The sequence below is a fragment of the Mobula birostris genome, chromosome 13 (assembly GCF_030028105.1).
Source record: "Mobula birostris isolate sMobBir1 chromosome 13, sMobBir1.hap1, whole genome shotgun sequence".
In the NCBI taxonomy this organism is placed as follows: Eukaryota; Metazoa; Chordata; class Chondrichthyes; order Myliobatiformes; family Myliobatidae; genus Mobula; species Mobula birostris.
The window spans coordinates 109711730-109737534 of NC_092382.1; the positions used below are offsets into that span (position 1 = coordinate 109711730).

Consider the following 25805-nt stretch of genomic DNA (forward strand, 5'->3'; position numbering starts at 1 on the left):
ACCTTCTGTGCCCTTATTTCATAGAATAGTACAGCACAGTACAGGCCATTCGGCCCACAATGTTGTGCCGATCCTGTTGTACCTTCCTAGTAGTCTCTTAAACTTCACTAGTGTATCTGCCTGCACCACTGACACGGGCAATCCGTTCCACGCACCAACCATTCTCTGAGTAAAAAAAAAAAAAAAATTCTCTAATATCCCCCGTGAACTTCCCACCCCTGACCTTAAAGCCATGTCCTCTTGCACTGAGCCGTGGTGCCCTGGGGAAGATGCGCTGGCTCTATCTATTCCTCTTATTATCTTGTACACCTCTATCATGTCTCCTCTCATCCTCCTTCTCTCCAACGAGTAAAGCCTTAGCCCCCTTAACCTCTGATCATAATGCATACTCTCTAAACCAGGCAGCATCCGGGTAAATCTCCTCTGTACCCTTTCCAATCCTTCCACATCCTTCCTGCAGTGCGGCGACCAGAACTGGACACAATACTCCAAGTGTGGCCTAACCAGAGTTTTATAGAGCTGCATCATTACATCGCGACACTTAAACTCTATCCCTCGACTCCTGAAAGCTAACTCCCTATAAGCTTTCTTAACTACCCTATCCACCTGTGAGGCAACTTTCAGGGATCTGTGGACATGTACCCCCAGATCCCTCTGCTCCTCCATACTATCTAGTATCCTGCCATTTACTTTGTACTCTTCCTTGGCGTTTGCCCTTCCAAAGTGTACCACCTCGCACTTCTCCAGGTTGAACTCCTTCTGCCAGTTCTCAGCCCTCTTCTGCGTCCTATCAATGTCTCTCTGCAATCTTTAATAATTCTCTACACTATCTACAACACCACCAGCCTTTGTGTCATCTGCAAACTTGCCAACCCTCCCTACTACCCCCACATCCAGGTCGTTAATAAAAATCACGAAAGGTGGAGGTCCCAGAGCAGATCCTTGTGGGACACCACTAGTCACAATCCTCCAATCTGAATGTACTCCCTCCACCACCACCTTCTGCCTTCTGCAGGCAAGCCAATTCTGAATGCACCTGGCCAACCGTCCCTGGATCCCATGCCTTCTAACTTTCTGAATAAGCCTACCGTGTGGAACCCTGTCAAATGCCTTACTAAAATCCATATAGATCACATCCACTCCACTAGCCTCATCTATATGCCTGGTCACCTCCTCAAAGAACTCTTATCAGGCTTGTTGGACACGATCTGCCCTTCACAAATCCATGCTGACTCTCCCTGATCAGACCATGATTCTGTAAATGCCCAGAGATTCTATCTCTAAGAATCTTTTCCAACAAGTCACCCACCACAGACGTAAGACTCACTGGTCTATAATTACCCGGATCATCGCTACCAGCTTTTTTGAACAAGAGAACAGCATTCGCCTCCCTCCAATCCTCCGATACCCTTCCCGTAGTCAACGAGAACATAAATATCCTAGCCAGAGGCTCAGCAATTCTTCCCTCCCATCGTGGAGGGACCCGGGGGATATTCCTTCAGGTCCCGGGGACTTCTCCGTCCTAATATGTTTTGATAATTCCAACACCTCCTCTCCCTTAAAATCAACATGATCCAGAACATCAACCTCATTCATATTGTCCTCATCGTCATCAAGTTCCCACCCATTGGTATATACCGAAGAGAAATATTTATTGAGGACATTGCTCACTTCCACAGTCACCAGGGACATCTTCCCACCTTTATCTCTAATCGGTGCTACCTTCTCTCCTGTCATCTTGTTTTTCTTCACATAACTGAAGAATATTGGAGTTTTCCTTTACTCTACCCGCCAAGGCCTTCTCATGCCCCCATCTTGCTCTTTTCAGCCATTACTTAAGCTCCTTTCTTGCTTCCCTATATTCCTCAATAGACACATTTGATCCTTGCTTCCTAAACCTCATGCATGCTGCCTTCTTCCACCTGACTAAACTTTTCACCTCACTTGTCACCCACTGTTCCTTCACCCTACCATTCTTTATCTTCCTCACCGGGACAAATTTATCCATAATATGCTGCAAGAGATCTCTAAACATCGACCAACTGTCCATAGTACATTTCCCTGCAAAAACTTCATCCCAATTCACACCCGCAACTTCTAGCCTTATAGCCTCATAATTTGCCCTTCTCCGATTGAAACATTTCCTGTCCTCTCTGATTCTATCATTTTCCATGATACTGGTAATGGCCAGGGAGCGGTGGTCACTGTCCCCCAGATGCTCACCCACAGAGAGATCTGTGATCTGACCCGGTTCGTTAGTTAGTACTCGATCTAGTATGGTATTCTCCCTTTCGACCGGTCCACATGCTGTGACAGGAATCCGTACTGGACAAACTTAGCATACTCTTCCCCATCTAAACCCTTGGAAATAATCAGGTGCAAATACAATATTTGGGAAGTTAAAGTCTCTCATGATGACAACCTTGTTTTATTTGCACCTTTCCAAAACCTGCCTCCCAATCTGTTCCTCTGTATCTCTACTGCTACCAGGGAGCCTATAGAATACCCCCAATAGAGTAACTGCTCCCTTCCTGTTCCTGACTTCCACCCATACTGACTCAAAAGAGGAACCTACTACTTTACCAATCCTTTCTGCAGCTGTAATAGTATCCTTGACCAGTAATATCACCCGTCCTCCCCTTTGTCCGCCCTCTCTATCGCTTTTAAAGCACTGAAATCCAGGGATATTGATAATCTATTGCTGCCCTGGTGCCAGCCTAGTCTCTGTAATGGGCACTACATCATAATTCCATGTGTGTATCCAAGCTCTCAGTTAATCATCTTTGTTCCTGATGTTTCTTGCATTGAGGTGCACACACTTCAGGCTTTCTACCTGACTATCTGTACACCGTTTATTCTGCTTCTCGTTCCTCAAAGCCTCTCTGAATGTTCGATCTGGCTTTACTCCATGCACTTCTTTCACTGCTCTATTGATCTGGGTCCCATCCCCCTCACAAATTAGCTTAAACCCTTCCGAACCATGCTAGCAAACCTACCTGCAAGGATTTGCTTACCGTGGAGTTCAGGTGCAACCCATCCAATCTGTACAGGCCCCATCTTCCCCAGAAGAGATCCCAATGATCTAAAAATTAAAACCCTGCTCCTTGCGGCAGCTCCTCAGCCACGCATTCAACTGCCATCTCCTCCAATTCTTACCATCACTGTCACGTAGCACTGGCAGCAATCCTGAGAACGCCACCCTTGAGGTCCTGTTCTTCAGCCTTCTGTCTAATTCCCGAAACTCACACTTCAGGACCTCATCCCTCTTCCTGACTATGTCGTTGGTCCCAACATGTATCACGACTTCTGGTTGCTTTCCCTCTCGTACCAGGATGCCTAGCACCCGGTCAGAGACATCCCGGGCCCTGGCACCCGGGAGGCAACAAACCATTCGGGTGTCCTTCTCACGTCCACAAATTCTCCTGTCTTCTCCCCTGACTATAGAGTCTCCAATGACGACAGCTCTCCTCTTCTCCGTCCCACCCTTCTGCACCACAGGGTCAGACTCAGTGCCGGAGGCCCTGCCACCGTGGCTCACACCTGGTCGGTCGTTCCCGCCAACAGTATCCAGGACGGTAAACTTATTATTCAGGGGAATGTCTACAGGGGTGCTCTGCACTACCTGTCTGCTCACCTTTGCTTTAACCCTCTGACTGGCACCCAACTACGTGCTTCCGACAGCCTAGGTGTGACTACCTCCCTGTAGCTCTCATCTATGACTGCCTCATTCTCCCTTATGAGTAGAAGGTCAACCAGTTGCTGCTCCAGATTCCTTACACGGTCTTCCAGATCGCCCAGCCGTATGCACTTGTGGCAGATGTGACTCTGCGGGAGGGGAGCTTTCCCCCAAGACTGCCACATCTCACATGAGAGGCACATCACCGTCTCAGGAGACATTGTAAAAACTAACTGCGAGCAAGCTTGTCCTCCGCCTCTTCTCGTCGAAGCCTCTCGAGTCAAAACGTTACAGCTCCACTCCTTCACTGGCCCACTCACTTACTGGCCGCTTCGCTTGAGCTGTCCCTCTATTTATCTTTTGAGCTTTTCAAAATGTTTGTTCCGTGACCCCGACTGCCCAATCAGCTGCTTTCTGCTGAGCCTGAGCTATCCAAATCTCGATTGTCTAATCAAAGGCTTTCTGCTGATCTATTCAAATCTTGATTGACTTGATTGCACAGACCAACTGCCAAAACTGCCAGAATCTCTCGACTCAAAGCCTCAAAGCTCCACTTCTTCACTGGCCCACTCACGCACTGGCTACAAAGAGGAGAGGGTGATGATTTGGAGAAAGGGGGGAGGTAAAACGAGAGGACGGGGAGAGGGAGATGCAGAGCAGCTGGAAGGTGGGTAGAGAACTGGAGAAGAAGGACGAAAGGACTCCATTCTTGTCCTCACCTTTCCCTGCGCTGGGATATTCTTGTCCCGGCTTTTAGAGTCTTCACGGAGAGGCAGAAACACACAGGCAGAGACGGCAAGAGCAGGGTAGGGAATGAGCGTCAGGCAACATTTCCCCAATCCTGAACCACCTCGTCACCCCTCCCAATTCCTGTGACCCCCTCCTCACCACTCTACCTTGTCTATCCGTCTTTTTCTCGGAACATCCTCCTCCTTCACAGAGAGGGGAGACATTCACTCTGAGGGTGAGGGAAAGACTTTCTAGCCTGTGTTGTATAGCCCCCACCCCGCCCTCTACCCCACTCCTCATCTTCAACAGAGGTTCCACCCCCCGCCCGGGATAACCCCATAACTTCCCCGTCCACACCCGTTAAAACTTGCCTTCCCCCTCTCCAACACATCCTGCACCACATTATATTCACAATTTTCTACTCCCTCCCAAATCCTTCCTCTCCTGCACGCCCTGTTCTCATATCCACAACCTCCACGCCTCCCTCACTTTACCCTCCAACTTTCTTCTATGACTATACCGCCCTGACCCTACCCCTTTTCATTTCTGTCCTCTCCCCTCCCTCCTACCCCCGAACCTGTCTCCTATCACAGGCGCCGGAGGCTCTCTCAGTCAGTCTGTGCAGCGCCGGTGGGAGCTCAACACACCGAACGGAGCGCGGGAGATTGGGCACCTCAACCTCCTCCGCCTCCGCATCCTCCCCTAACGCCCTCGACCGCCACCTTTGGGAAGATGATGGGGAAGGAGAGCCGTTGACCTCACTCAGAGGTAGGGGACTCACTCACATCGGTGGGTTCTGGGTGTTCGACCCGGGGCCGTGGTTTCTCATGGACAGAGCGCTGAAGCCCCGGCGATAAGGCGGAGCAAAGGGAGCGTCCGACACGCAAACCGGGAACCAACCGGGACGGTGCAAATCTCCAGGACAATGGAGGCTGTGTGCCAGCGACACAAATCCCTCCGACATTTCCGCCCTCCGTACACCTGCCATCCTTCCCTACTCATCTGTCCACTCCTTTCCTCTATCTCCCTCAATCGATTACTCTCTCCCTCCATCGTCCACCTTTCTAATCCCTCATTCCTTCCTTCCCGGTGCCCCTTCCACCATTTTCTTCCGCTTTCTCTCACAAGCGCTCACCGTCTCCTCACACTCTATGTCTCCACCTCTTCCTCCCACTCACAATTCCCCATGTCCATCTGTCTTACTTCACCAGCTCTCTCCTCGCCCTACCTCTTCCCTCACCCCTCTCTTGCCACTCCTCCCTCGCTATCGGCTTCTCTCTCTCCGCCAACCCCGTTCTTGCCTTTTTTAACTCCCCACTCTCACCATTCTTTGTCCCGCCATCTCGTCTCACTGGATCACTCTCTCCAACACCCTCCATCTCTCCCCACCCCCCGGTTCCTTTATCAGCTGTTCATCCGGTGTTTGTGTCGGTCACACCCCCTTGTCAACACGGGCTTCCTCTGACAGCGGATCCTTCCCCTCGCTGAGCTCAGAGACGCAGAGAATCCTCGACAGGAGGACAGAGCGAGATTTACGTGAATACGACGTTCGCCAAAATGGACTCACGCTCTCCTTCCAGAGGTAAGCGGGCCGGAAAGACGGAGGGGGAGAGCTCCATGATGAGTCTGATCCCGCGTGTCTGTGATCGGAAGGTGTGGAGGGAGATTCACTCGGTGCCTGACCCCGGGAATATGTGATGGGACGGTGTGGAGGGAGATTCACTCTGTGTCTGACCCCAGGGGTGAGTGACGGGACGGTGCGGAGGGAGATTCACTCTGTGTCTGACCCCGGGAGTGTGTGATGGGACGGTGTGGAGGGAGATTCACTCGGTGCCTGACCCCGGGAATATGTGATGGGACGGTGTGGAGGGAGATTCACTCTATGTCTGACCCCAGGGGTGAGTGACGGGACGGTGCGGAGGGAGATTCACTCTGTGTCTGACCCCGGGGGTGTGTGATGGGACGGTGCGGAGGGAGATTCACTCGGTGCCTGACCCCGGGAATATGTGATGGGACGGTGTGGAGGGAGATTCACTCTGTGCCTGACCCCAGGGGTGAGTGACGGGACGGGGCGGAGGGAGATTCACTCTGTGTCTGACCCCGGGAGTGTGTGATGGGACGGTGTGGAGGGAGATTCACTCGGTGCCTGACCCCGGGAATATGTGATGGGACGGTGTGGAGGGAGATTCACTCTGTGTCTGACCCCAGGGGTGAGTGACGGGACGGTGCGGAGGGAGATTCACTCTGTGTCTGCCCCGGGAGTCTGTGATGGGATGGTGTGCAGGGAGATTCACTCTGTGTCTGACCCCGGGAGTGTGTGATGGGACGGTGCGGAGGGAGATTCACTCTGTGCCTGACCCCGGGTGTGTGTGATAGGACGTTGCGGACGGAACTTCACTCTGTGTCTGACTCCAGGAGTGTGTGATCGGACAGTGTGGAGGGACCCCGGGAATATGTGATGGGACGGTGTGGAGGGAGATTCACTCTGTGTCTGACCCCAGGGGTGAGTGACGGGACGGTGCGGAGGGAGATTCACTCTGTCTCTGACCCCGGGAGTATGTGATGAGACGGTGTGGAGGGAGATTCACTCTGTGTCTGACCCCAGGGGTGAGTGACGGGATGGTGCGGAGGGAGATTCACTCTGTGTCTGACCCCGGGAGTTTGTGATGGGACGGTGTGCAGGGACATTCACTCTGTGTCTGACCCCGGGTGTGTGTGATAGGACGTTGCGGACGGAGCTTCACTCTGTGTCTGACTCCAGGAGTGTGTGATGGGACGGTGTGGACGGAGATTTGCTCTGCTTCAGACCCTCAATGCTCTGTCCCCAGCTGAAACTGATGTATCGTATGTGGGCCCGCTCTAAGCCTCGGATCTGGACAGATAGGCCCAGTTTTATCCTTATTGCTCTGACTGTATTTAGGAGACGTTTCTAATGCTGTTCAGGGCAAGTGTCGGGTTGACTCTAGTGATTCCCTGATTGAGAGGGAATTCATGGGAGCGGCGTCGTGGAGGGAGCATTGTGAACGGTTGGGGACATGTGTGAGCTTTGGTAAGGGCCGGGTGTCGGAAGCGCTGTCGAAGGGACTCTATGGAGGGAACGTGATGAAACTTGTGAGGAGGGAGTGGCGTGGGAGAAGAACATTCTGTGTGAAGGGCGCCGTAGTGTGAATGTCGTGGGAGAGGCGGTGCGGAGGAAGGGGCATTGAGGAGTGTGCGCTGGGTGATGGCATGGCATTTTGGAGGGCCGTTGAAGGACTGTTGTGTAGCGACGGGACTGGGAAAGGCGGGGAAGTGACAGAGAGGTCATTAAAATTTTAAAATCCACTCTCTCTCGTTTCTAACCGAACTATCTTTGCCTTTCTGCTTCCTGACTACCCATTCTCACTTTATCTCTCCCCTCATCTTCTCTGATCCTTTCTTTCTGACCTACTCTTTCCATTATCACACCCCCCACTTCCCTTCCCACCCCTCCCCATTTTCCACTCTGTCATCCCCTTCTCCTCTTTCTCCCCCTCCTTCTCCCTTTAGTCCCTCGACTGTACCCTCCCTCTCCCTTTTTCCCTCTTTCTCCCCTCTCCACCTCTTTCAAACAATATCGTCCCTCCTCGTCCTCTCCATCCTCTCTTCCTGTCTCTCAGCCTCTGCCACTCTTAACCCCATCTGTCTCCCTGTCTCTCTCCCTTCTGTCTCACTCTCTCCCACTCGTTTCCCTCTCTTCTCCAGCTTCCTCACCACCCCATCTACCCGTGATTTCACTTTCAGGGAATCGTGTCCCTACATCCCTGGATCCGTCTGTTCTGCAACACTCCTCAGGGTCCCTGTCTACCCGTGACTGCACCTTCAGTGAGCCATGTTCCTCTGTCTTGGCTCCCTCTGTTCTACAACACTATCCAGTAATTCTCCCCACCCCACCGATGTGAAGGACACAGCCTGGGTTGTCATACTGAAATACGAGAACCGTCTCTTCACTGATCTAGATCGTATTTGCCCACTAAACCACTGCACCAGCCAATCGAGGTCCCACTATGGAAATAACTGGATTTACTGTTTACCACGCCGCCAACGTTAGGGCCGTCTCCAAGCTTCCCAACCGCAAGTTGTAAAATCTGCTACAAATGGTGAATATAGTTGCCAAAGATCTTTGGACCCACCTGCGACTCCCTGGCGAACACCATCAGTGACGGATTTCTAGCCTCACCCCACTCGAACACATCCTCCACCACATTCTCTCCACCATTTTCTACTCGCTCCCAAATCCTCCTTCTCCTGCACTCCCTCTTCTCACATCCTCACCCTGCACGCCTTCCTCACTTTACCTTCCACATCCCTCCCATGACTATACTGCCCCTGACCCTACCCGTTTTCACTTCTGTCCCCTCCACTCACTCCTACCCCCCAACCTGTCCCCTATCGCAGGGGCCGGAGTCTCTCTCAGCCGGTCTGTGCAGCGCCAGAGGGAGCCCGACACAACGAACGGGGCGCGGGAGAGTTTACACCACAACCGCCTCCGCCTCCTCATCCACCACTAACGCCCTCGACCGCCACCTTGGAGAAGATGATGGGTAAGGAGAGCCGTTCACCTCAGTCTGAGGGAGTGCACTCACTCACTTCGGTGGGTCTGGGTGTTTTAACCGGGGCCGTGGTTTCTCATGGACACAGGGTCTGAAGCCCCGGCGATGAGCCGGAGCTGAGGGAGCGTCCGACGCGCAAACCAGGAAACAACTGGGACGGTGCAAATCTCGAGGAAAATGGAGGCTTTTTATTAGTGACACGAATCCCTCCGACATTTCCTTCCTTCTGAGGCGGCCATCATTCTCTACTCCTCTGTCCATAGCTTTCCTCAATCGTCTCCTTCGATTCTTCTCTCCCCTATCGTCTACCTTCCTAATCGCTCATCCCTCCCTCCCGGTTCCTCTCTTCCCTCTTTCTTCCGCTGTCTCTCCCAATCCCTCTCCGACTCCTCACACTCTATGGCTCCACCTCTCTCTCCCCCACCCCCTGTTTCGCCATGTCCACTTGTCTTACTTTCCCAGCTTTTTCCTCACACTACCCCATCTCTCACCCCTCTCTACCCACTCTGCCCCCGCTATCTGCTTCTCTCTCTCCGCCAACCCCGATCTTGCCTTTTCTCTCCCTCCGCCTAACTCCCCACTCTCACCATTCTTTGCCCCGCCACTCTCGTCTCACTGGATCACGTTCTCCAACACCCTCAGTCTCTCTCCTCCCCCTGGTCCCTTTATCAGCTGTTTATCCGGTGTTTATTTGTGACTGCCACATCCCCTTGTCAACATGGGCTTCCTCTGACAACCGTTCCTTCCCCTCGCTGAGCTCAGAGACTCAGAGAATCTTCCACAGGAGGACAGTGCGAGACTTACATGAATGCGAAGATCGTCAAAATGGACTCACGGTCTCCTTCCAGAGGTTAGTGGGGCAGAAAGACGGAGGGAGAGAGCCCCATTATGTGTCTGATCACAGGAGTGTGTGATGGGCCGTTGTGGAGGGAGATTCTCTGTGTCTGACCAGGGGAATGTGTGATATTACGCTGCAGAGAGAGCTTCACTCTGTTTCTGACCACGGGAGTGTATGATAGGACGGGGTGAAGGGAGCTTCACTCTTTTTATTACTGAGGGATTGTGTGATGTGACGGTGCGGAGGAAGCTTCACTTTGTGCCTTCCCACGGAGTGTGTTATGGGACGGTGCGGAGGGAGCTGCACTCTGTTTCTGACCGGCACTGCTCTGTCCCCAGCTGAAACAGATGTTTCGTACTGGGCCCTATCTGAGCTGCGTGTCCCGACACATGGGCATCACATTAATCCTCATTGCTCTGACTGTGTTTGGGAGACGTTTCTAATGCTGTTCAGAGCAAGTGTCGTGTTGACTCCGGTGATTCCCTGATTGAGAGGGAATTCATTGGAGCGGCGTCGTAGAGGAGGCATTGTTAACTGATGGGGGCGTGTGAGAGGACAGTGATTTTTGGGAAGGGCCGGGTGTAGGGTGCGCCGTGGCAGGGTCTCTATGGAGGGAGCGTTATGAAAGAGGTGAGAAGAGAGTGGCGTGGGAGAAGAACATTCTGTGGGAAGGGCGCCGTGGTGTGAATGTCGTGGGAGAGGCGGTGCGGAGAAAGGAGCGAGCGCTGGGTGATGGCATGGGATTTCGGAGGGTCGTTGAAGGTCTGTTGAGTAGCGACGGGAATGGTAGAGCCGGTGATGAAGGCGAGAGCTCGATAACATTTTAAAATCCACTCTCTCTCCTTTCTAACCCCACTATCTCACCCCTCTCTCCCCTTCTGCTTCCAGCCTCCACACTCTCCCTGTATCTCTTTCCCTCTCCTCAACCTCTTCTGAGGTTGAACAGGTTGGGTCTTTATTATTTAAAAGGTAGACTGTTGAGGGGGGACTTGATAGAGGTATTTAAAATGATGAGAGCGATAGATAGAGTTGGCACGGATAGGCTTTTTCCATTGAGAGTGGGGGAGATTCAAACAAGGGGACACGAGTTGAGATTTAAAGGGCAAAAGTTTAGGGGTAACATGAAGGGGAACTTCTTTACTCAGAGAGTGGTAGCTGTGTGGAACGAGAAGTGGTTGAGGCAGGTTCGATGTTGTCGTTTAAAGTCAAACTGGACAACTATATGGACAGGAAAGAAATGAAGGTTATCGGCTGTGTGCAGGTCGGTGGGACTAGGTGAGAGTAAGCGTTCGGCACGGACTAGAAGGGCCGAGATGGCCTGTCTCCGTACTGTAATTGTTATATGGTTGTGTGGTTATATGGTTTTCCTTTCCTTTCTTTCTCACTCACTCTCTGCATTCTCTTCTCCCTCTCTTCCCTTCCCACCCCTCCCACTTTCCCCCCGCTGTCATCCCCTCTCTCTTCTCTCACCCCTCTCTCTCCCCTTCTCCCCGCTATCATCCACTCCCCCTCTCCCCTTTCCCCCTTTCACCCCTCCCCTTCTTTCAAACTCTCTCTGCCTCTCCGTCCTCTCCTTCCTCTCTTCCTGTCTCTCACCCTCTGTCACTCTTCACCCCATCTGTCTCCCCCTCACTCACCCCTCTCTCTCTCTCACCCTCTCCTACTCTTTCCCTTCTGTTCCCTCCCGACATCACCGCCACATCTACCTGTGAGTTCCTTTTCAGGAAATCGTGTCCCTGCACCCCTGGGTGCCTCCGTTCTACAACAATCCCCAGGGTCCCTGTCTACCTGTGACTCCACTTTCAAGGAACCGTGTACATGTACCCCCTGGGTCCCTCTGTTGTACATCACACCCCAGAGTCGCTGTCTACCTGGACTCCACTTTCTGGGAACCGTGTCCCTGCAGCCCTGTGTCCCTCTGTTCTGCAACACTCCCCAGGGACCCTGTCTACCTGTGGCTCCACTTTCAGGGAACGTGTCCCTGTACACCTGGGTCCCTTTGTTCTATAACAGTCCCCGGTGTCCCTGTCTACCTGTGACTCCACTTTCGGGGAACCATGTTTCTGTACCCCTGGATCCCTCTGTTCTGCAACGCTTACCAGGAACACCTACACCGCCCCCCGCCCCCCCAGTGTGAAGTCTTACCCTGGGTTGCCATACTGAAATAGGATAGCTTGCATTTCTCTGATCTAAGTTGCATTTGCCCACTCGGCCACTTCCCCAGCAAATCGAGATCCCACTACAGAGATAACTGTATTCACTGTTTACCTCCCCACTATAGGAAGGATGTGGAGGCATTGGAAAGGGTACAGAGGAGATTTACCAGGATGCTGCCTGGTTTAGAGAGTATGCATTATGATCAGAGATTAAGGGAGGTAGGGCTTTACTCTTTGAAGAGAAGGAGGATGAGAGGAGACATGATAGAGGTGTAGAAGATATTAAGAGGAATAGATAGAGTGGATAGCCAGCGCCTCTTCCCCAGGGCACCTCTGCTCAATACAAGAGGACATGGCTTTCAGGTAAGGGGGTGGGAAGTTCATGGGGAATATTCGAGGAAGGTTTTTTACTCGGAGTGTGGTTGGTGCGTGGAATGCACTGCCTGAGTCAGTGACGGAGGCAAATTCACTCGTGAAATTTAAGAGACTACTAGACAGGTATATGGAGCAATTTAAGGTGGGGGGTTCTGTGGGAGGCAGGGTATGAGGGTCGGCACAACAATGTGGGCCGAAGGGCCTGTACTATGCAGTACCATTCTATGATCTTTGTTAAGAAGGCGATAAGTATGGTTGCCTTTATTAGTCGGGCATTATGTTAACAAGTTAGGACGCTGTGTTGCAACATTATAATGCTCAAATTAGGCTGTATCAGGCGGATTGTACAACGTTCCGGTCACCACATTACAGGAAGGATGTCAAGGCTTTGGAGTGTCTCCAAGGAGTTTGAACAGGACGCTGCCTAGATTAGATGACATGTGTAACAACGAGAGGTTGGACACTTGGTTTATTTTCTCTGGAACGGCGGAAGTTGAGACAGAGGATTCTTTTTTTTAGAATATGAGAAGCACAGAGAGATTAGACTGTTAGTATCTTTTCACCAAAGTTGAAATGTCTAATACCAAAGGGAATGTACTCAGAATAACACTGTGAGTCTGTTATGTGGTGAAAAGCTTGGTCTGCCTTCTCTGTGTGACAATAATAAACCAATTTACGAAATCTACCAGGCGGGATGTCCTAAACATACAATGGCTAGATTATTATCCATGTTCTCATCTGAGCTTTTGCCACAGACGGCAGATTTCCCATTGCGGATCAGTAGTTAACACCACTAGTCACTGACGTCCAACCAACGGCCTCCGGCCTCTGTGTTCTGTAGACAAGCCAATTCGGATTCCAAATGGCCAATTCACTGTAGATCCAATGCATCACAAAATTATGAATGACTCTTCCATGACAGAGACGTTGCCAAAGGCCAGTCTAAAGTTAACTCTTTAACACCCTACTGCCCTGCACGATAATCCCAAGATTCCTCTGTATGTCGCCATTTAAGTTCTGCCGTTAACTGTTTCCTGTCCCTTCACATTTACTTGGTAAAGCGCAAAGCCTCACATTGACCCGGGTTAAACTTCATCTGCCTTTTCTCCACCCACATTAACAACTGATCGATATTCCACTGAATCCATGGACGATTTTCTACACTGGCCACAATGCCACCAAACTTTGGCTCGTTTGCAAATTTACCAACCCACCCAACTCCATTTTCATCCATGTCAGTCCGATCCATCAACAATACCAGAGGTCCCCGCGCTGGTCACTGCGGAACGCCACTAATCACAGACCACAAGCGAGAATAAGTCCCATCCGTCAGCACTCTGTGCCCTGTGTAAGCAGGCCAACTCAAAGTTAAAATCTCAGTATTCAAAATACATTTATTATCAAATCTTCTTTCTTTATTTCTTTATATTTAACCCTGAACCACCCCGCCATTCAGGACAAAGCAATTCTTCAATGTAATCCTAAACTAATTTCCGAACAATTTACAACTTTGAAAAATAACAAACTCCGAATGCTAACGGACAATTCCCCATGATCTGTTGGATAAGGCTCTCCTGAGGGACTGACTCAAACGCCCAACTCAGGTCCATGTGGACAACATCCAGGACTCTAACTTCATCGATCACACTGAAGACAGTAAAACACCCCTCGAATCAGTGAGACAACAGTCAGAGTTTTCCAGAGTCATGGAATTTGAACTCTCAGCGATGCCGACTGGAAAGTTGATGAGGTTGAGGGGGGGGGGGGCGGGGGCGGGGGTGATCGTGGTGGACGGAGAGAGCGCCGATGTTGGGTGGGAGCGAAACCCTGTGGGTGTCACGGCTGAATTCACACATACTGAATGGTCTCTCTACAGGTGCGCATAAACAAGAGCCGAAAGAGAACATCGGAAATAGATCCTGCCTGAAGATCTGCCTGCTCTGCTTAGTTACGTCCGTCCTCGTCGCGATAGTGGCCGGGCTCTTGATCTATGGTGAGTCCAACGGGAACCGGATGGTGTCCGACCATTAGGAAGCGGAAAGGATTGAAGTGCCCGCGTAAAACCTCACAGTGACGCCGACACGGTTCTCAATGTCATAACGACATGACCCTCTTCGTAACACTAAGAGGACCGTTACCGTGACGCGGTCACGCCGTAACCGGCCCGCCCCTCAGCGTGACAACATCGCTACCCGTACAGCGACACGGGCAGGAACCCGCACCTCCTCGTGACACGCTTATTTGGAAACTGCCCTGACCGTGACACACCCGTCTCCGTGACCTGGAAATGCCCGGTTCCGAATAAGGGACCCGCTCTGAAAGTCATACCGGCACATTTCTCACAGTAACACCGACACAGTTTCGCCATGAGTATAGGACCATAAGACATTCAGACACAGGAGCAGGCTTAGGCCGCTTGGCTCTTCCAGCCTGCTCCGCCTTTTCATCATGGAAGATCAATTTCCCTCTGAACCCCAATCTGCTGCCTCCTCCCCGTATCCCTTCATACACTGACTAATCAAGAATCTATTAACCTCTGCACTAAATAAACCCAATATCGCCCTCTACAGTCCCTTTGCAATTCTCCCTACGTTTAGAAAATAATCTACGCTTTTACTTCTTGCTTAAAAGTGCCTGAACAGACATTGTATTCCACCTGACACTTCTTGGCCAATTCTCCTCACCTATGTAGGTTTTCTATGTCCTCTCCTCTTCCTCTGCAACACCAGCCGCTCTACTTATCTTTGCACTTTCCGCAAACATGGCCAAAACCCTATTATTTCCTTCATCTACATTGCTGATATTTTATGTAAAAGGTAGCGGTCTCATCTCAGACCTTCTGGAACACCACCAGTCGTCGGTAGCCAACCAGAGGTTTCTCCCGTCATTTCATTCCCACTCTTTGTGTCCTGCAAATCAGTCACTGCTCTATGAATGTTTTTTTTTCCTGTGACAGCATAGGGTTTTAACCTGTTATTCAGCCTCATGTGTGGTACATTGTCAATGGACTTCTGAAAATCCAAGTACACAAAATGCACCGATTCCCCTTTGTTTAACCTGAGCCATGTTCCTACAAAGAATTTCAAGGACTGATCATGCAAGATTTTGATAAATCTCAATCTGTGTAGAAGATGATGAGAGGCATTGAACGTTTGGATAATCGGAGGCTTTTTCCCGGGGCTGAAATGACTAACACGAGAGGGCACAGCTTTGTGGTGCCGGAAAGTAGGTACAGAGGAGATGTCAGGGGCTTTTTTTTTTCACCCAGACAGTGGTGGGTGTGTATAATAGGCTTCCGGCGAGGTTGGTGGAAGCAGATACGACAGGGTCTTTTAAAAGACTACTGGACAGGTACATTGAGCTTAGAAAAGTAGAGGGCTATGTGTTACCCGAGATAATTTCTAAAGTAATTTCATTTTCGGCACAACATTGTGGGCCGAGGGCCATATTGTGCTGCAGACTTTCTCTGTTTCTAAGATTTTCCTTGATCGAAACTATGCTGACTTCGGCCTAGTTTATCATGGGCCTCCAAGTACGCCGAAAGCACACACTTAATAATCGACTGCAATATCTTGCCAACTACAGGGGTCGGAGTGACAGGCCAGTGATTTCCTTCCTTCTGCCTATCTCCCTTGTTGAAGAGTGGAGTGTCATCTGCAATTTCCGAGTCTCCGGAACCATGGCAGAATCCAATGATCATTGAAGAAGCAATTGTAATGCTCCACAATCTCTTCAGCCACCTCCTTCAGAACCCTGGGTTGTAGACCATCTATTCAAAATGTCTTGTCTACCTCATACTTCTCAGTTTCACAAGCACCCTCTCTGTACCAGTGCCACCTTCAGTCACTTCAGCCCCCCGACAATCTCAAATCTCACGCATAATGCTAGTGTTTTTCACATAAATCCTGTTGCGTAATCCTTCTTCAATGCCTTCACCATTTCCCTTTCCCCGTTACTATGTCCCCAGTATCCTTTTTCAGTGATCCGATATCTACTCTCGGCTCTGCTTTACACTCTATATACCTGAAGAAACGTTTGATATCCTTGGCTTTTTACCTTTGCAGTTTTGTAACTCGAGCCACAATGATTCTACAACTTACGATCCTATGCCACATCTTTCCAATCATTTTATTCCAGTTTTTACCAACAGAGTCACGCCGCTCCCTGTGCACACCTGCCTGTCTTTTCAATACAATGTCTGTCCTTGGGCGTTAAGCTCCCAGCTGTAATCTTCCTTCTGCCACGACTGAACGATATCCACGACGTCATATATGCAGTTTTATCTCACCGCTGAGTTTATTTAACCCCTCACGAACAGCTCCAGAAAATCTGTTACTAAGGATTTTGTTTCACCTCGGGTTCATTTATAGACAGTCCCATTTGTACAGTTCGTAGATCCTCCAGAAGGGATCTCAATGATCCGGAATTCGAAATCCTTGCCCCCGACAGCAATTAGTCAGGCACCGACATAACACTCACCCTGACACCTTCACGCATCTCACCATGACACCGACACGGCCATCACCATAACTCAGAAATGCACCTCACAGTGACCCCGACTCACCTCTCACCGTGACAACTGACACGCTCTTCACAGGAACACATAAACAGCCTTTACCGTAACACTGATACGCGCCTCTCCACAACACGGAAACGGTTCTCGCCTTGACGCCGTCACAAATCCCACCGCGACAGTGACAGGCTTTTGACCGGAACATGGACACACTCATCGTCGTGATGTCGACACATCCCTCAATACAACACCGACACGCCACGCACCGTGACACCAACACACCATTCACCCTCTCTCTCTCTCAGTGTTACAGATCCGTCAGTCTCTGATCGCCTCCGATCAAAAGTACCAGAGACTTTGGGAACAACATCAGGAGATGAACAGGACCCAGTGCCAATGTCTACTGCAAATTTACCAGCCGAACTCAACCCTTGAACCAATGACATCAGAGGATTCCCGCGAGGACATCCCCCAGGATAAATGTCTCAATAATGTTTCCGTCCCCAGCAACAACGTCTCCATCCTCGAACACAAAATGTTTAAACTCCAAAGCAGCTACTCCGTCCTAGTAAACAAATCGTTCGTCCTGGAAAGCAACCTCTCCGTCCTGAGCACCGATCTCTCTGTTCAGCTTCAAACGCAAACCCATCTCCGCCGAAATTTCAATCATCTCGAAATGCAGTGTAGAGCTCTCAACGAAACCAAGGTTCAAATCTGCCATCTGCTGACGAGGAGGAAAGGTGAGATAACAGCCGCCATTCACCAGTTCCTAATCACGGGATAGAAAGAGGAATCTATACCTTGTGGCTGGTCTCGGGAATGTTCATTATGAGGATGCGATTGGACCGACACCCGTAGGGTTACACCGAGTGTGTGTTATGGGACGGTGGGGTGGAGCGCCGCCTAGTGTCCTACATGGAGAATGTGTGATGGGGAGGTGTGGAGGGAGAGACACCTAGTGTCTGTACCCGGGAGTGCGTGATGCGGTGCTCCGGAGACAGATGAGCTCAGGGTCTGACGCCGGCAGTGCGTCATTCCGCGGTTAAACCCGTGTGTTTCTGATAGACCGTGCGGGGGAGCTTCTCACTGTCTGACCCTGGGTATGTGTGATATGACAGTGTGGATGGAGATTCGGCCTGTTACTGATGCCGAGTGTCTGTGATGGGACGGCGCGGAGTGAGCTTCACTCCGTGTCTGACACCGGGTGTGTGTGTTGGAAGGGTCAGGGGGAGTTTCATTCTGTGTTTGAACGCTGGAATGGGTCATGGGACCGGTGTGGAGGGAGTTTCATTCTGTATTTGACACTGCGTGAGTGTGATGGGACGGTGTGAAGGGATTTTTTCCCCCAGCGGAAGTAATGAAGGAGGATTCACTGTTCCGTGTTCATGATTTCCAGATCAAGCGTGTTCCCGGAATTGGATCAGAAATGAAGACCTTTGTTACTTCATATCCACATTTGAAATATCTTACGACGGAGCGAAACAGAATTGTTCAAACTCTGACTCAAAGCTTCTTGAAATAAATTCAAATGAGGAAGAGGTATGTGCCAGAAGACATATCCATATCAGAGTGGAGCTTCTTCCACACCGTCCCATCACATATTCCGGGGTCAGACACAGAGCGAAGCTCCCTCCACATTGTCCCATCACACACTCCCGGGGTCAGACACAGAGCGACTCTCCCTCCACACTGTCCTATCACACACTCCCGGGGGCAAACGCAGAGTGAAGCTCCCTCCACACCGTCCCATCGTACATTCTCGGGGCCGACACAGAGTGAATCTCCCCCCACACCGTCCTATCGCACACTCCTGGGGCAGACACTGAGTGAATCTCCCTCCCCACCGTCCCATCGTACATTCCCGGGGGCCGACACAGAGTGAATCTCCCTCCACACCGTCTCATAGCACACTCCTGGGGCAGACACTGAGTGAAGATCCCTCCACTCCGTCCCATCACACTCGCCGGCGGTCAGAAAGTGAGTGACGCTCCTTAAATTGTGCTCGTTTTGAATCATTAATGACAGCCATTATATTTCACAGAATTTTATTAACAAAGCTGTCGGCGACCAAAATAATTCATACTGGATTGGAAAATGCAAAGCCGGGTGAGATTTGGGTTCATGTCGGTTTTTGAAGAGAGAATGGGTCGGGAGATTATTTGGGGACTGATACGGGCTGCGAGAAGGGGGTGAACAGTGGGATTATATTGGGTAATGCCATGGGGCTGTGGGGTGAGAAAGGGGAGTGCGAGTATTTCGGGGAAAAAGACGCGGCCTTCAGATAGAAAGTGGATCAGTGCAAGTATTTTGGGGAATCAGACCGGCCTGTGGGGAGAGTGGAGCTGTGGGATTAGTTTGCAGATTGACACGGTTCCGTGGGGAGACGTTCGAAGTGTGGGAGTATCCTAGGGCCTAACACGGGACCGTGGGGAGAGGCGGGCTTTGAGAGTAATGGGGAAGTAACACAGGGCTGTAGGGAGAAAAATGGATCGTGGGGTTATTTTGAGGACTCCCGGAGCTCTGTGGGGAGAGAGTTGGGCAAGGGATCAATCTGGGGCTGACACAGGGCTGCAGAGAATGAGTCACTGAGTGTTTTGGGAACTCGTACAGGTATGTGGGGAGCGAGAAGGTCAGTGAGAGTGTTTTAAAAAATCGTACAGGTACGTGGGGAAAGATTAAGTCAGTGGGAGTATTTTGGGGACCGACACCGCTCGGTGAGGACAGATTAAGTCAATGGGAGTATTGTGTGGACTGACACCGGTCGGTGAGGAAAGATTGAGTCAGTGGGAGTAGTTTGGGGACTGACACAGGACTGTCTGCTGGAGTTGTGTTGCTCCTTTTGAAATTGTTTACCCCTCCTTGACAGGAAAGTGACCTCTAATGTCGTGTACAAGGTGAACGCTGGAAAGTTCGAATGCAGTGAGTGTAATTCCAGTTGGCTTCACAATTGCAAAAATGATCAGCACCGTTTCATCTGTGAGAAGACGGCACCCGTGTGCCTGGATATTCCTGAAAAGATCCGGAGACTTTGTCAAAAGCCTGTCGGCCCTACTTGAATCAAATGACTACACTTTCTTTCTCCCCCCGACTGTCACAAACCCCATCCTCTGCCCTTCGCTCCTACCCTATTCTGCTCCCTCTATGCATCACAATCTTACTCGCCATCTCGCCTTCTCTTTACCCTCGTCCCTCTAAACTCCTTCTCTCCCTCATATCTCCTCCCCTCCCATTTCCCCATTTCATCCGAATTTCTTTCCACTCACGTTCTTGTCTCACTCTCCCCGTCCTCTTCTCTCCCAATCCTTCGATTCTCTACTCCGTCTCTCTCCTTTTTTACAAAATCCAATCGCTCTCCCTCTTCTCTCTTCAGCTACTCTCACCTCAATCATGTGTCCTAATGTTCTCTCTACCCCAGCCCTGAGGATATAGAGAACACGCATTCGCCCTATCCGTACCCCTTTCAGAATAAAGCTTCAACGTTTCCGACCTCTCTGCATAATTCTGTCCCTCGACCCCAGGCAAAATCCCCGTAAATGTCCCCCTGCATTCTTTCCAGATCAGTGGCATCTTTCCCACAACAGGGCGTCCAAAACTCAACATCGTACTCCAAGTGCGTCCTCACAGATATCTTGTCGGACTAGAACGTGTCCTTCCGACTCCTGTACTCATGCCCTGACTGATGAAGGCCAGCGTGCCCACTCTCCCAGCATAGAGAGAATGTATCGCATGTTTCCCAGGTGATTTATTATCAGTGACCTATACCGCCTGAGATTTAATCTTTTGCTGGATAGTAAGGCGCAAAAATGTGAAATTAATGTTAAGTACAAAGCGACAATAAATACCGCAAAAAAATGTGGAGTTGGTGCTCATGTGTTCAAAATAAAGTGGACGAGGGAAAGAAGCAGTTCCTGAATGGCTGAGATCTCAGGTCCCTGTGCCTCTTCCCCGATGGTAGTAAAGAGCAGGGAGATTGTCCCGGGTGGTGAGGAGCTTCAGTAATGGACGCCGCCTTTTCAAAGCATCGCATCGTGAGGATGTCCTCGATGCCGCAGAGCGTTGTGCCCCTGATGGAGCTGGTTCAGTCTACATCCCGACACAAAATAATCTGCAGATGCTGGGATCAAAGCAACACTCACAACACGCTGAAGGAACTCAGCAGGTCGGGCAGCATCCGTGGAAAAGATCGGTCGACGTTTCGGGTTGGAGCCGTTCGTCAGGACTGTAGAGGGAAGTGGCAGAGGCCCTATAAAGAACCTGGGGCGAGGGTGGTAGGAAGAAGTCTGGTAGGTTCAAGGTGAAAAGCCAATAAGGGGAAAGATAAAGCGTGGGTGAGGGGAGGCAGGGAGCTGATATCAGGAAAGGTGAAGAAAGAGTAGGGGAAAACACAGTGGGTAGTAGAAGGAGGGGGGACCATGAGGGAGGTGATAGGGAGGTGGGGGAGGGGCAGAGTGACATGGGGATAGAGGAAGGGAGGGGGAGGGAATTACCGGAAGTTGGAGAATTCTATGTTCATACCAAGGGGCTGGAGACTACCTGGACGGTATATCAGGTGTTGCTCCTTCAACCTGAGTTTAGCCTCATCATGACAGGATGAATGGGAGTGGGAAGCAGAGTTCAAGTGGGTGTCTACTGTGAGATCCAGCAGAGTTGGGGTGTTCCCAACCTTCTCCTTCCCACCTTCCCCCCACCTTCTTTATAGGGCCCCTTCCCTCTACAGTCCGACCAGATGTTGCCCGACCTGCTGAGTTCCTCCAGCGTGTTGGGAGTGTCAGTCTACGTCTCTCCGCAGCCTCTTGCGACCTTGTGCGTTGCAGCCTCCACACCAGGCGGCGATGCGACATGTCAGAATTCTTCCGACGGTCATCTGTAGAATGTTGCGAGTCTTCAGTGAAAGACGTGGCAAACTCTTCTGCAAGAGAGCTTCGGGTGGTGGTGAAAACAAGTGCACAGTATGGTCTGGAAAACACTCCGACACAGACTCGAAATACTAACGATGTCCAAAACCGAAATCACAAGCAGTCGTACCAGCAACGCGTCTCCCACGGTTAACAAGTAGCCTTTAACGACAGACTTTCCATGAAGATATGCTGACGGACAATAATTGGCAGCCTGAGTCTTAAAGGGTCAGCTCTCCACATTTGGAGAATGGGCGTCCCGACATTGTTCAGGCGGGAACATGACACCTTCTTCGTGTTTGCATGAATGTGTTTGGCCCAGAATAGATCCACTGAGATGGTGACATCCAGCAACACAGCAACTTAAAAAAAGAAAGTCGATAAGATATGGGAGCAGTGTTATGCCATTTGGCCCATCCAGTCTGCTCGCCATTCCATCATGTCTCATCCATTTCCCTCACAGCCCCAATTTCCTGCATTTTAACCGTATTCCTTCATGCCCTGACAAATCAAGAAACTGGCAAACTCTCACTTCAATATACCCAATGTCAGACTTCACAGCCGCCCGTATAACACATTCCACAGATTTACCAAGCTATGGCGAAATAAATTCCTCCCTAATCAATTCGTAAATGTCAGAACTCCATTCCGTTGTGTCTCCACTGATCTTAGACTTTCACACCACGGGGAACTTTCTCTCCACATATTCATTGTTGAGGCCTTTAAACATGAGATTGGTTTCAGCGTCACCTCATTAGTCTGAGTTCCAGCCATTAAACGCTTCTGATTTGATAAGCATTTCAATTCCGGAGTTATTCCCGTGAACCTCCTTTCAACCCTTCCCAAAGCAAGCGCATCTGGCCGAATTTGGAAACGGACCCAGAACTGCTCACAATACACGGTGAGGCCTCACCAATGCTTTATAGAGCCTCAGTGTCACATCCTTGTGTAATCCTCAGCCTCGGCTCGCACGGGATCTTCAAGGGGAAAACAACTTCCGGCGCCGCCTGACAGAGAAATCTCCTTCGTGTGGATGCTGCGTGATCTGTTGCCCGGTTACAAATCCGCACCGCAAAATATCAAACACTACACAATATGCGATTAAACGATTGATCTTTATAATTCTTAGTTTGAACTACATGGTTAGTAAAAAAAAAAAACAATAAAAAAGAAGAGGGCCCACTCTCATGAAGCAGTCCATTGCCCATCGTTGGGGCTCACTTTCTTTAATTTGGTCCCGTCAGCTTCCAAGTGTAGCCGGCCCTTGGACCGTCGCTCCTCAGTCCACTCCGCCCCGTGGTCTTCTGACCCTCTCCATTCGTGTCCTCTCTCTCCATCGCTCTCCGACGAACGAACGCGAACAACCCGGCTCCCAGACACACAGGAAAGAACAACATTTCCCCCATTGAATATCCCCTGCATTCCAAAGTCCTGTTATCTCCAGTCCTCACCCAAACTTTGCTCTTCAGAGAAACCATTACCCTAACAGTGCAAATTTTCGACCAGCCATTACATCAGCTTTAGTAGTGAAACCTTGCTGCGTCTTTCACTTGTTTTTATATTTAAACCTCTTGACATGACCCCAGTGCGAACATGATATTTTGTTTCCTGTCCACCAAATCGACTGTAAAGTAACCTTTCGGGAATCCTGCACGAGGTCTCCCAATTCCCGTTGCACTGCAGATTTTTGGATTTTCTCTCCATTTAGAAAATTGCTTACGGCTTCATTTCTTGTACCAAAGTGCATGACCATACACATCCCGACACTTCATCCATCTGCCTCTTCCTTGCCCATTCGTCCAATCTCGCTGAAACTTTCTGTAGCCTCTCTGCTTCCTCAGCGCTATCTGCAGATCGGTGATGTCACTGCCGATCTGCACTGACTGAGGTTTCCCGGTGAGGATGTCCCGCATCCAGTTACTGAGGGAGGTACACGGGCCCAGTATTCGGAGAACGGAGAACGTGACCGATCTCGACTGCGATGATAAAAATGGTGACGGGGATGTCTGGTCATTTCACGACCTGTCCAGCGGGTGGCGCCTTTCCTGGGAACAGAACAGCCGGCCGGCTAGTTATCAGACAACCATCAGGTGTGAGTTCAGTGCGGGTGGAGAGACTGGGAAGAAAGAAAGGGTGAGCTTTCGGGTGGTGGAGCAAGGGAGAGGGAAGAGAGAAACAGAGAGCTGATGTAGAGGGACAATGAGATAGAGAGGCATAGGGAGAGAGGTGATAGAGATCGGGTGGGAGCTGAAGAGAGGAGCAGGTTAGGGTCATTCATGAAGGATAGTGAGGGGGAGGCACTGAGCAATACCGAGAGAAAAAAAAAAAAACAGTGTAAACCGAGGGAAAAGGACTCGGATTGAGAAGGAAGGCAGAGAGATAGAAAGAGAGAGGGACAGAGTTGGAGAAGGAGAGAGGGGAAAGGAAGGGCAGAGAAAGAGGAGGAGGGTGGAGAGTGGGAGAGTGAGGGGCAGTTCAAGAGGGTGAGAAAGGTAGGATAAAGAAGATAAAGAGAGTAGAGAGTAGGGGAGAGAAGGGAAGGTGGGGAGAGAAAAGATTGAGGGTGGTCGAAGTGAGAGAAAGGAGTTGGTACAGAATGATGGCGACAGAAGAAGAATGGATGGAGTGAGGTAAGAGAAATTTGGAGATGGTTGAAGAGAGAGAAAGAGGGAGAGGGAGAGGTACAGGTGTCACAGTGGGGGTGGGTTGACGGAGAGAGAAGATATGGAAATAGAGGAAGGGAAATTGACAGAGATGGCGTGGCTGGTGGGCAGCGAACCTGAGTAAGACACAGGGAGGAAGGAGCATGAGGATGGAGGGGGAGTAAGAGGGAGGTTGAAGGGATCGGGGAGGGAGAGGGAGGCTGAGTGGGAAGAGAGCCTGATGAGTTAAAGTGAGAGGAAAAGGCGACAAGGAGGGTGCAGAAAGAGCTAGAAGAAACGGGGTGGTGTAGTGAAAAGGAGAGGGACGTGGAGGGGAATCCACGCTGGCTCTCACGTCGCCGTGCGCCGTCCCTTCCTGGGATATTCCTGACCGGATTTTTCAAACCTTCACAGAGAGGCAGAGACTGCAAGAGTGTAGGATAGGGTGACCTGGCAGAATTACCCCAATTCAAAGCCCCCTTAACACCCTTCCAATCTCCTCTGTCCTCTTCCTCACCTCTCTACCCCGTCTACCTCTCCCTCTTTTTCAGATCCCCATTCTCCTTCTGATCGAGGCACCATCAGGGCTGGGGAAAAGATGACCTCGCCTGTGTTATCAAGCCTCAAATCCACCCTCTACTCCACAGCTAATCTTGAACCAAAGCTCCACAACGCCCCCGGGATAACTCCACAATCATCTCTCATCCAACCTCCGTGATCTTATCTCCTTCTGTCCTGATGCCCTTTGTCTCCCTCTCGAAACGTTCACTCCCTCCGACCCATCTCCACCCTCCGCTTCCCTCCCATTGACCTACCGCCCTCTCATACAACTTGCGTGTCCCTCCCTCCCACTTTCCATTCCCATAACCTGACCCTCTACCACCCTCACTCCTCCCTCCCATGCAAAACCCTCCTCTCTTTCCCTTCCTCTCCTCGCCTCTCCACAAAGCCCATCAGAGAATAATATGAAACCCATCCTTCCACCAATTTACAAAGGATGGAAGGGGCGCGGGGGAGTTGTGGGGAGGGTGGAGAGTGGACACAGAGTTTTCTGTCGTAGAAGGAGGGAGGGATGCAGCGGGCGGGATATATCGGTAGGGAGAGAAGGGAGGGTGAGGGAAGAAGTCGATGGCGGGCTAAAGAGTGAGGGATAGATGAGGGTAGGGAGCGGGCAAGAGGAATGAAAAGAGAAGGCGAAGGGTTGCGATATGGACAGTGGGAAGTAGAGGAAGGGAGATGTGGGAAAGAGGTGAAAAAAAGTAGGGAAGGAGAAAGGTGGGAGGGTGAGGGAGCGAGAGAGGATGATGGAGAAAGAGAAGAGGGATGGAGGATGGTGGTGAGTGGAGAGGCGCATAATGAGAAGGAGCAGAGGAGGTACGTTACCAATATTGGGAGGGTGGAGAGGCGGAA

General features: G+C 50.7%; 2 protein-coding genes across 2 annotated transcripts in view; both read left to right on the forward strand.

Moving 5' to 3' along the window:
• LOC140207334 (C-type lectin domain family 9 member A-like) overlaps window positions 1-25805 on the forward strand; it is an 86164-nt gene that overhangs the window by 36904 nt on the left and 23455 nt on the right. The gene's annotated exons all lie outside the window — the stretch shown is intronic.
• On the forward strand, window positions 9700-20181 carry LOC140207803 (uncharacterized). The gene is made up of 6 exons (XM_072276367.1): window positions 9700-9826; window positions 14222-14338; window positions 17164-17598; window positions 18255-18397; window positions 18900-18964; window positions 19725-20181. Exons 1-6 carry the CDS (start codon window positions 9781-9783, stop codon window positions 19912-19914), a joined length of 996 nt encoding a protein of 331 aa, XP_072132468.1. The 5' UTR covers window positions 9700-9780; the 3' UTR covers window positions 19915-20181.